The sequence below is a fragment of the Carcharhinus amblyrhynchos genome, chromosome 17 (assembly GCF_965287045.1).
Source record: "Carcharhinus amblyrhynchos chromosome 17, sCarAmb.v2.hapA, whole genome shotgun sequence".
In the NCBI taxonomy this organism is placed as follows: Eukaryota; Metazoa; Chordata; class Chondrichthyes; order Carcharhiniformes; family Carcharhinidae; genus Carcharhinus; species Carcharhinus amblyrhynchos.
In genome coordinates, this window is record NC_137340.1 from 6,410,785 (window position 1) to 6,421,653 (window position 10,869).

The following is a 10,869-nucleotide window of genomic DNA, read 5'->3' on the forward strand; positions in this document are numbered from 1 at the left end:
TTTTCACTCAATACATGTGTCAATAATAAATCAAGTCAAATCAGAATACTAAATTTAGAATTAAAATTGTACATCCAGACACGCCATGCTGCAGATGCAGTGACAACACCTGTGCGCATAATGGAGAAATTGCTTTTGAAAAAATAAATTATTTTCAATCCATTAGTCTTAATGGGACTGCAACTATGTTTTTACTCAAGATATTAAGTGAACAGAAAATTTGGCAACACATTTTGGAAATTGGTATTTACAGTTGCAACTGATTTCCTTTGGGGGGTTTTTTATATAAATTTCGAAATTGGCTTGCAATGACTGGGCAATTAGCTTGTAATTTCCGTTCCTAGGCAAGAGGGTTGGTGCAATAGGAAGGAGGGTACAACAGGCGAATGCTAGCAACCCCTGTCAAGAATCCATGTGTAGACAGTGCATCGACCCATGTGTGACAACTGCTCCTCGGCGTATTTATTAATGGGAGTCTCTCTGGTCCCCGGCCTGAGTGGATGTTGGTGAGAGTTTCTCTGGGCGCTGCGCCAGCTTCAGGGTGAGTGAGTGTGTGTGTGTGTGAGTGAGTGAGCTTGTTGCTGCTCCTGTTCTCTTTGCTAATGAATGACTAACTCTGGCCAGAAGGGAAATGACATCAGCTGGCGTGAAGTTACACAGCATCTGGAAACTACAACCTGCTTCTAGCCTTGCTGTGTGAAGTACACAAACTATTTGCATACATGTAATGTTCTGGCCGTGGGAGTCATAATGCAGCTCGCAGCACAACCCCAGCAGATAATTGAGGAGTTTCCGGGCAATATTAACTGGAAGCTAATCATTAACAAACAGTTACATTCCTTGACTCAAGTATCAGAAATTGCAATTTTCATCGCAATGTACACAACACAAACACAAGTAATCGCGCGCGCACACACACACCATGGAATCACACACACACTGTGGATACACACTTGTATATAAATCCAACAGTTGGGCAATGTTTCCAATCGATTGAAGGTCACAGAGCGACTTCCTTGAGTTTATTTAGGTGAATAAACGCAATTATCATTGAGAAAGCTACTTTGAGAGCTTCTTGGTCGCTGCCTTTAGTGAGGGAGGGACAAATAAATATAAAAAATAACTTGCGGCATTGGTAAAGATGTTCCAGACTGCACCATAATAGTTTTCAGCTGCTTAGCACGGGGGGGGGGGGGAGGAGGAGGAGGGCTGGAGGGATCTGTGATAGTTATTTGATTCTGTTTTCTAAATCACTAAACCGCAACAACTCATCAATTCCTAAAAACAAATAATGAGAGAGAGAAAAGCACATGTAAAGTTAGGGGGGGGGGGGGATTACAGAACTTGAGAAAAGTCACGAGTATCTAATAATTACCTACCGCGAAAAAAAAGAGGTTGGATACAATCAGAAATTAAATAGTATCGAGCTTAGTTACAAAGTCTTTCCCCTTAATAGGAGCAAAAAAAAAGCAACAAAAGGACTGATATGAGGATTTAACTGCTTCTAAACCTGTTGCAGATATTTTAAAAAGGGTAATTTGACACGGCTAGCCTTTTAGAATGCACAATTAGACTGCAGCGTACACACAGGAGGTGTTTTCAGATGTGTCTCCAGTGTTTACAATGCAATACACCGAATTGCATTGCTCTCATCCCGTCTCGGTATTCTGCAAAATGCAGATCTTTGAAAAAATATTTTGAAAAAAAACGCAAGGCTGTTTACATCTCCCATTAAAAAAAAACCCAGAACTTTCAATGCATAACTATCCATCATCGATTTGCACACTCATTACAGAGCACAGACCAATCCAGACTCTCCCCGCTGGTCTTTTTAATGTATTTATATGGTAACCGAATCCGATTTCGATTTTTTTTCAAATAATGAAAAGTTATTTAAAGATTTGCGTCATTGCACGGAAAATTGAGAGAGGCTGGTTTTCTTGGCACGCTAACAGCTTTTTTTTCGCTCTCTCGTTTGGATGTTTACATGGAAAGAAGGGGTTTCATTACTGTAAAAAAATAACATGCTGACAATCCCCAAGAAAAACAAATCCATCTGCCTCTGCTGTACGGCAGTGCTGGTGTAAAGACATCCATTGGGGCTTTTGAGTATTATTCTCTACCTGTCCCTTTTCACCCAGTTACACGCCTTCATAGAATGCCTTTGATCTAATCCTCGTTTCGTAATTTCCGCCCTGTAGTACAAGCTAAATATTTTTAATCACATTGTTCCTCCCCCCCACCCACCCCAACATAGCCCAACAACAAGGGGGGGGACATGCTAATAAATCCCCTAGTTTTTACAGTCTGCAAACATTTCTGTAAATATTTACCCAGAGCTTCATGTAAACGCTGATCTATCAAAGTACACAGCTCTTATTTCGCAAAACAAGCAACACCTATTTTAATAATAATAAAAAAGACATTTTGATGTAACAGATATTATTAACAAGTGAATCAGAGACAATGGGTCATCACCTCTCCGTGGCCGACCGACCTTCCTTCGGGGGTATCTTCTGGGAGAAAGTACAGCTTGGAACTAGACAGTAGTTGCTTGTTGTTTCTCTCTTCCCACAACAGCTGGAGCTCTGCTATGCAAATCGGAGCCCCTGGCTTACATCGTACAAAGAAAAAGTCTCCGAGGGAGAGGATTCTTGATCTGCCTTCAAGACGGAATTTGAAAGCTTTGTAGAAAATGTAGGCTCCGTGTAAACCGCACGGAGAACCGACCCACTGCAGGGGAAGAGAGAGAGAGAAAAAAAATTACAAAAAAAACACAATTAATAATTTTTTTAAAGAGAGAGAGAGATGGACTCTGGAGAAAGATTTGCTCTTGAACAACCCAAAATATGTTTTTGGAACAATTTCTGAAGTTTGGGGTCAGTTTTTCAATTATTTTTTAAAAAACTTTTAACACCTTATTGACAAGTGGATGAGAAGGGAGGCAGTTGGAGTTGGGGTTTTGTTTTGGGAGGCCAGTGGTACAGAAATAGCAGAAAGCAGTTTAATACCTTGACAGAGTCCGGCTCCATATCGCCTGTTCATTTGATTGAAATGGACATTCCGCTCCTAAACTTGGCTTGAATGAATGTGCCAGGTCCTGGCAGCTAGCTGCAAGGAGCTCTCACAGAGATGCTGCAAGATCTCAACTCATCTCCCCACCCCCCCCCCCCCCAACAACTCTACAACCCCCACCCTCTGCAGCCCATCTCTGCAATCTCCCCCCCACCTCTACTTTCCAACCTGCCTCCCCCCCAACACCTCTCTGTTAAACTGCAACAAAAAAATCCTTGAAAGTCCTCCTGTTTAATTTTTTTTATTGATTTTGTTTTTTGCAAAGTGAGTTGCCACTCTGCTTAAGCCGGGTATTGGGAGGGTGGTCTGCAACGCAGCCAGCTCAGGCTGTCACTGAGTGAGTAAGGACCCCCACCCAACCCCAGTCAGGGTGCAAGGGAAAAGGCGGGGGGGGGGGAAGCTGTTTAACCAGCCCCAGTCTCTCCAAAGGCTCTACCGTCCTGCCAGGACCTGCAGCCTGACGTCAGCGCGTACCCGCGGAGTGCGGGGGGGAAGTTCCCGCAGCGGCGCCGGGGGCGCGCACGCACGGGAGCGCGCACTCGTCCGCTCTCTTCTCAGAGAGCCGTTTGCAAGAAACAGGGAAAGTGAGCGCACCCATGGGGAAATTATCAGGAGGGTCAGAGTCCCCAGCTCCCGGAGTGCTGCGTGGGATCTTCCTGTGCATTGCTTTTCCCTCTGCTGCCCGTCCCGGCTGCATTGCATTGCTCAGCTGCTGCCTCTCCCGGCTGCACTGCATTGCTCAGCTGCCGTCTCTCCCGGCTGCATTGCTCAGCTGCCGCCTCTCCCGGCTGCATTGCACTGCATTGCTCAGCTGCTGCCCGTCCCGATTGCATTGCATTGCTCAGCTGCTGCCTGTCCCGGCTGCATTGCATTGCTCAGCTGCTGCCTTTCCAGACTGCATTGCTCAGCTGCTGCCTCTCCCGACTGCATTGCTCTGTCGCTTCCGCTCTCGGCTGCATTCCTCAGCTGCTGCCTCTCCCCACTGCACTGCATTGCTCAGCTGCTGCCTGTCCCGGCTGCATTGCATTGCTCAGCTGCTGCCTGTCCCGGCTGCACTGCATTGCTCAGCTGCTGCCTCTCCCGGCTGCATTGCATTGCTCAGCTGCTGCATCTCCCGGCTGCACTGCACTGCATTGCTCAGCTGCTGCCTGTACCGGCTGCATTGCATTGCTCAGCTGCTGCATCTCCCGGCTGCACTGCATTGCTCAGCTGCTGCCTCTCCCGGCTGCATTGCATTGCTCAGCTGCTGCATCTCCCGGCTGCACTGCATTGCTCAGCTGCTGCCTGTCCCGGCTGCATTGCATTGCTCAGCTGCTGCCTGTCCCGGCTGCATTGCATTGCTCAGCTGCTGCATCTCCCGGCTGCATTGCATTGCTCAGCTGCTGCCTCTCCCGGCTGCATTGCATTGCTCAGCTGCTGCCTCTCCCGGCTGCACTGCATTGCTCAGCTGCTGCCTGTCCCGGCTGCATTGCATTGCTCAGCTGCTGCCTGTCCCGGCTGCATTGCATTGCTCAGCTGCTGCCTGTCCCGGCTGCATTGCATTGCTCAGCTGCTGCCTGTCCCGGCTGCATTGCATTGCTCAGCTGCTGCCTGTCCCGGCTGCATTGCACTGCATTGCTCAGCTGCTGCCTCTCCCGGCTGCATTGCATTGCATTGCTCAGCTGCTGCCTCTCTCGGCTGCACTGCATTACATTGCATGGCTGCGGGTGCTGCCAGTGTTGGGGTGCATACTGGGGAAGGTGGGTGTCTTCAGCTTTCCATCCACATTTACCCCTGGGCAACATTCCCCCCCCCCCCCCACAAGTCCCCAACTCCTTTATTTTTTAACATCCCTAATTCCACACGTGTAAATGCCTTGCGTTAGATTTGGGTAACCTTGACTCGCTGTAGCATTCGGTTAATAATTCATTGCAATTTCTCTAGAGCAATGGAACAGGGAGGGAGGAGCCGGGCTCGGGTCCTTTAAATGGGAGATGTAAAAATCCTGTACTGTAACTGCAGCAAAATACAACTCAGCGGCTTGGATCAGAAATAGCGGCTGTATGTTGCAGTCTATTTGTGTACCACGAAAGCAGAGCGATATTAATATATATATATATATACACAAGCCGAGCGGAAAAGCTTTCACAAGCATATATACCTCCTTCCCTCCCCCCTTGTTTAATTTCATGTTTCTTTTATACGCAGAAAAAAACTGGAGAGTTATTTCACTGCGGCTCCATATATCAACAAGCAGTGATGACCTTCACATTTGTGCGTGTTTTTGGTGGGAGGGAATTTTTGTCCTGTTTTGGATTGGACTTTATTTTTACAGTAATGTGCAGAGATCCGCCCTGGGGCGAATGCAGGCAGCAAGAGAGAGAGGGGGGGGGGATAATCAGAAGTTTATTTAAAAAGATCACAAGTCTGTAATTTCAAACATTACGAAAAACACGCCAAAAAAAATTGGACGTGGAATAAACTCAGCCAAAATGCAAATTTGATTTGGTGCAAGTGGGACTGAGGAACTGAAATTTACAATCTTTTAAAAAAAAGGGGGCATTTTTTCCCCCTCTCCAATTTGTTAATTACGGGAGGGGGGGGTGACAGTAAAAAAATAGTTATCACTGTTGCTGCTGTGCTGCATCAAGGCAGATCCAGTTTAGGAACAGATTACTGGGATTTGGCAATGTACATCTCCATCAGCCTCTCTTGGCGATTCATTAAATATCAAGATGTTTTGGCTGCTGCTTTATTTTTAGCTGAGTGTTTGATCGCAGACTGCAGCGAGCGGTGCCAATCCGATCGTTTATCGGCTGCAGAATTTAGCCACAATTAAATTTATTTTTTAACTGCTGTCGAAACTTCAAAAGACAAGCAGTCATGTGCAAAAAATTACCAAGTGTCCTCGTGACCAGTGATGTGTATTGCAGAATTAACAATGATTTAAACTTGTCCTGTGGGTGGAGCAAACATTAAGCTATTTTCTTTTGGCCCGGCTCTTTTGTTGTACATTTCACTTTTGATATATGTAATTGTGCGCGCTTTTTACTATATTACATGTTATTAAAATCTTATGCATGTCTATACTTCCTAACAATCAGTTGTCTCTAATTTTATCCCTGCCTTGTCAACATTTCACATTGAAACTGCTTATGCAAACAATTAGAATGGCGAAGAGTGAATTGCAGCCTCAGCCAGCAGGGAGAACTGTGGAGCTGTTTCTCAAGTCTCAAATCTGTTCGCTGCCTTGTCTGTATATATAAAAAAAACTTATTTACCAGTTCATTCTTTTTATATTGCCTATAAGGTCCACTTCCCATCCATAAACCTTTCTGTTGTCACAAGCGTTGAGTACACTTACCTGTCTAAACATTTATTGTGGACTATTTCTCATGTCAACAATGGTCAGTCACAGTGTAGTTCCAGACCATTGCCCAGTAAGTGGCACTGTTTCCACCTCCTAGCTGCCACTGTATCCTTCTTAGACTTCTGGAAGCCCATCAAAATCCAAACCGGTGGCACAATGGTTGGCACTGCTGCCTCTCAGTGCCAGGGACCCGAGTTTGATTCCTGGTTTGGGTCACTGTCTGTGCGGAGTCTGCACATTCTCCCACTGCCTGCGTGGGTTTCCTCCCTTAACTCCGAAAGACCTGCTGGTTAGGTGCATTGGACATGCTAAATTCTCCCTCAGTGTAACTTGAACTGGCGCCGGAATGTGGTGACTGGGGGATTTTCGTAGTAACTTCATTGCTGTGTTAATGTAAGCCTACCTGTGACACTAGTAAATAAACTTGAACGTAAATATTTTGGCATTAATTTTACACTTTAATTAAGATTTATCAATTTTTCTGCTTTAAGTTCTTGTTTGCGTTTGTTCTGAATTTTATTTGTCCCTCGGGTCGTAGTCCTGTCCAATTCACTTAATTTTCCCCAACAGGTTTTTGCCCTTTAATCTCCGTTGGACCTCAGCCTCTGCTGTTGGTGCTGTCCTTTCAGGCTGGTCCCCCTTTGGGCCTTATTCTGTGATTCCAGCCATGCCACAACCTCATTCTCATTGTCTACTGCTATCCTTTTTCACAGCCCAATCGAATTTACAGTTGTGGCCAAGGTCCCACCCTGCTCCATTTTATTGCACCGTAACACTGCTCTCATGTTCAGACTCCCCTGGGCCTGCTTAGTTGCTGCGACTAACAACATTGCTTAATTAATTAATTAATCCCCCCCCCCCCAACACCACCCTGTGTATTTTTACCATACTGGCACATAAATTAGATTAAATGTAGCAACACCACCACAAGTTGAGTTGTGTAATATATTATGTACATTATCTGATGTGACAGGACACACTAGAAATCAGTTTGACCATGCATAGTCTTTGAGGGAAACAGTGTGTAAGGATAAGGTATAATAAACCAGGTCATGCAGGTGTAATTCAGTCAGTTCACTCTCTATTTTTATATTTCATTATAAATAGAATCCCTACAGTACAGAAGGAGGCCATTTGGCCCATCAAGTCCCTATGTCCAATAATAATAGAGGTTTAATTGTGTTATTTTGAAGAACAAAAGTGTTTTTTTAAACTTTACTCCAATCCAATCAAATCAAATTAAATCCAATTCAGAGTCCCAACAAGTTGGGACATTCCCGATCCAAGCTGACAAGGCAGGACTCTCACCTCCGATCTTGGGCTTGATCTGCATGATCCAAGCTGATTGGAGTAGGTGTAGCTGCTCCTCCAAGGCTTGATCTCATTTGCATCTTAGCCAAAAGGCTGAGATGCAACTTTTAAAAATTGCTTCAAATGAAGCTGAAATGTAACCTAATGACTTCAACTAAGTACAGCACATCAATACTACACTTGATCTTAGCCAAAAGGCCAAGAAGCGATATTTCAGCTTTTTTTTAATTTCAAAAATATACTTTATTCATAAAAAAACTCAATTAAACCATTGCAAACCTACATGTCTAAAAATTGCCAACAGTGCAGAAAAAAAACATTTTTACAGTCCTTTGCAAAATTACAGCCATTTCATTTCAAAACTTAAAACTACATCCATGCCTCAGATTTTACCGTGTGCCGTTATTTCTCAGGTTGGCACACAGTCACGCAGGCCGAGGGTGTTCTGCAGTTCCCGGGCCCTCGGTCTGCCTCCGTTAAAAGGCCTTACGGTGTGGCCTTTCCCCGTTGTGCCTTTGCGGCGGCTGCCCCAAGCTTCAGCCCGTCCCTCAGCACGTAGTCCCGGACCTTGGAATGTGCCAGTCTGCAACACTTGGTTGAGGACAGTTCTTTCAGCTGGAAGATCAGCAAGTTTCGGGCGGACCGAAGTGTGTCCTTCACCGAGTTGGTGACCCTCCAGCAGCAGTTGATATTTGTCTCGGTGTGCGTCCCCGGAAACAGCCTGTAGAGCAGAGCCCTGCGTCACCGAGCTGCTCGGGATGAACCTCAGAAAATACCACTGCATCTCACTCCAGACCTTCTTTGCAAAGGCACATTCCACAAGGAAGTGTGCGACTGTCTCATCGCCCCCGCAGCCACTTCGAGGGCAGCGTGCGGTGATGTTGAGACCTCGAGTGTGCATAAAGGATCTGACAGGGAGTGCCCTCCTCACCACCAGCCAAGCCAGATCTTGGTGCTTGTTTGTGAGTTCTGGTGATGAGGCGTTCTGCCAGATGACACTGACAGTCTGCTCAGGGAACCACCCGACAGGATCCACCGTCTCCTTTTCTCTCAGAGCCCCAAGGACATTACACGCTGACCACTGCTTGATCGCCATGTGGTCAAAGGTGCATTTGCGGAAAAATTTCTTCACACTTGATTATTTGAAACATGCAATACACTTTGAATTATGAAGATGTGGCTCCCTGTTCTGTGCCTGGAGAGTCATTTCTGTTTGTAAGGATAGCCATGTTGGGGTGACCCCCATGATTCAGTTTTAAAACCTTGCCAAACCTCCCTCAACAGCAGCTGCCAAACACCCAAGCTCCACCACCCAGAAGGACAAGGGCAGCAGAGGCACGGACTCCTCCAAGTTTCCCTTCAAGTCACGCGCTATCCTGATTTGGGCATTTATATCTGTTCAATCTCCGTTGCCAGATCAAATTCCCGGAACCCGCGAGCTTCCAGCACTTTGGAAGCAGTTTTACCACATGGACCGCAGGGATTCAAAGAAGAAACTCCACTGCCATTTTCTGAAGGGAAAGAAGACCCTGAATTTATATAGCACCTTTCGTGACCTCAGGACATCCCAAAGTGTTTTACAGCCAGGAAAGTCATTTTGAAATGTAGTCATTTTTGTAGTGTCGGAAACAGTCAATTTGTGGACAGCAAAATCCTACAAACAGAAATAAATCCTGCAAGATCATTTGTCTTACAATGATTGAGGGATAAATATTGGGCAGGACATTGGGGGAACTCCTCTTCCTTATCCTTGCCAATATTGGTCTCTCGGCTACAAGATTAAAAATAAATCATTCCAAAACAACCTTTGGGAACTTGCAAATTGCCTGCCTAAATTGCACCAGTGACATCACTGCAAAAGTATTGCTTTGGCTGTCAGCTCCGTGGGGACAGCCTCAGGTCGTGAAAGGTGCTATATAAATGCAAGTTTTCTTTACTTGCTTAGAGGCCACAACAAATCAGTAGGCCCGATAATATAACAAAACTGAGTCAGCGTCAGTGTTGCTCTAGGAAATCTGTCCATCAATGAAGTTAACTTGCTTGTAATCAGCTGCTGGGAAACTAAACCCAGGAAAGAAAAACTAGTAATACCACATGTGGATCTGAAAGTACAACATTACATAATAGCCCATTACCTCAGCTCTCTTATTATTACCATATTAATTGCATTTAGGCAACATTTCATTATCTTTAGCCTTTCCACTGTCGACTAGTATAAATGTCATTTGGGAAAAAAGTGGTTGGAGAGGATAATAATGCATTAATATGAATAAAAACAAAAAGTTGGCAGCGAGATCAGGACTTTAATTCAGCCCTTGAGCATTGCTGACATTCAGGAACCACTCAAGATTTGCATTTACAGTTTATGACAGGGATAAAGCACCACCTCCTACACACGTTAAACAGGCAAGTTCTGTTCCTGCTTTGGAAATGTAAAGCCTTACCCAGCCACCAAGCATTCACGGCAATCTTTATTCACAAGAGAAATGTCCCCCTCCTGATGCTAAATCTTCATTGTTACCCTAAACATTTGTAAACCACTCGTTAGGCCCCTGCTGGAGTGGTCTATTACTGACACCGTGCCATCTTTGAGGTGAGGCAAAGGAGATTTACTAGAATGGTACCAGGGATGAGGAACTTCAGGTGCGTAGACAGAATGGAAAATCTTTGGATTGTCCTCAGAGTAGAGAGTTAAGGTATAGAAGTGTTCACAATGATAAAGGGTTTTAATAAGAGTAAATGCAAATCATAGAACCCTACAGTGCAGAAAGAGGCCTTTCGGCCCATCGAGTCCACACCGAACACAATCCCACCCAGGCCCTACCCCCATATCCCTACATATTATACCCACTAATCCCTCTAACCTACACATCCCTGGACACTAAGGGGCAATTTCTTAGCATGGCCAATCAACCTAACCCGCACATCTTTGGACTGTGGGAGGAAACTGGAGTACCCACAGGAAACCCACGCAGACACGAGGAGAATGTGCAAACTCCACACAGACAGTGACCCGAGCTGGGAATCGAACCCAGGACCCTGGAGCTCTGAAGCAGCAGTGTGAACCCACTGTGCTACCGTGCCGCCCAATTGGTAAAATCGTTTCTTGTGGAAGAGGAGTCACCGACCAGAGA

At 45.5% G+C, this 10,869-nt stretch overlaps 1 protein-coding gene and 1 pseudogene across 1 annotated transcript in view; both read right to left on the reverse strand.

Moving 5' to 3' along the window:
* The window catches only part of arid5b (AT-rich interaction domain 5B), a 154,172-nt gene extending 151,061 nt beyond the window's left edge, over positions 1-3,111 (reverse strand). The window contains exons 1-2 of the mRNA XM_080205419.1: positions 3,012-3,111; positions 2,479-2,733 (exon numbers count right to left, since the gene is read on the reverse strand). Coding sequence (XP_080061545.1) covers positions 2,479-2,733; positions 3,012-3,032 — 276 coding nt within the window. The 5' untranslated portion in view covers positions 3,033-3,111. The remainder of the gene's footprint in view (positions 1-2,478; positions 2,734-3,011) is intronic.
* A 4,691-nt stretch (positions 3,112-7,802) lies between these two features.
* LOC145354597 (U2 spliceosomal RNA) lies at positions 7,803-7,945 on the reverse strand (annotated as a pseudogene).
* Positions 7,946-10,869: the final 2,924 nt, after the last annotated feature.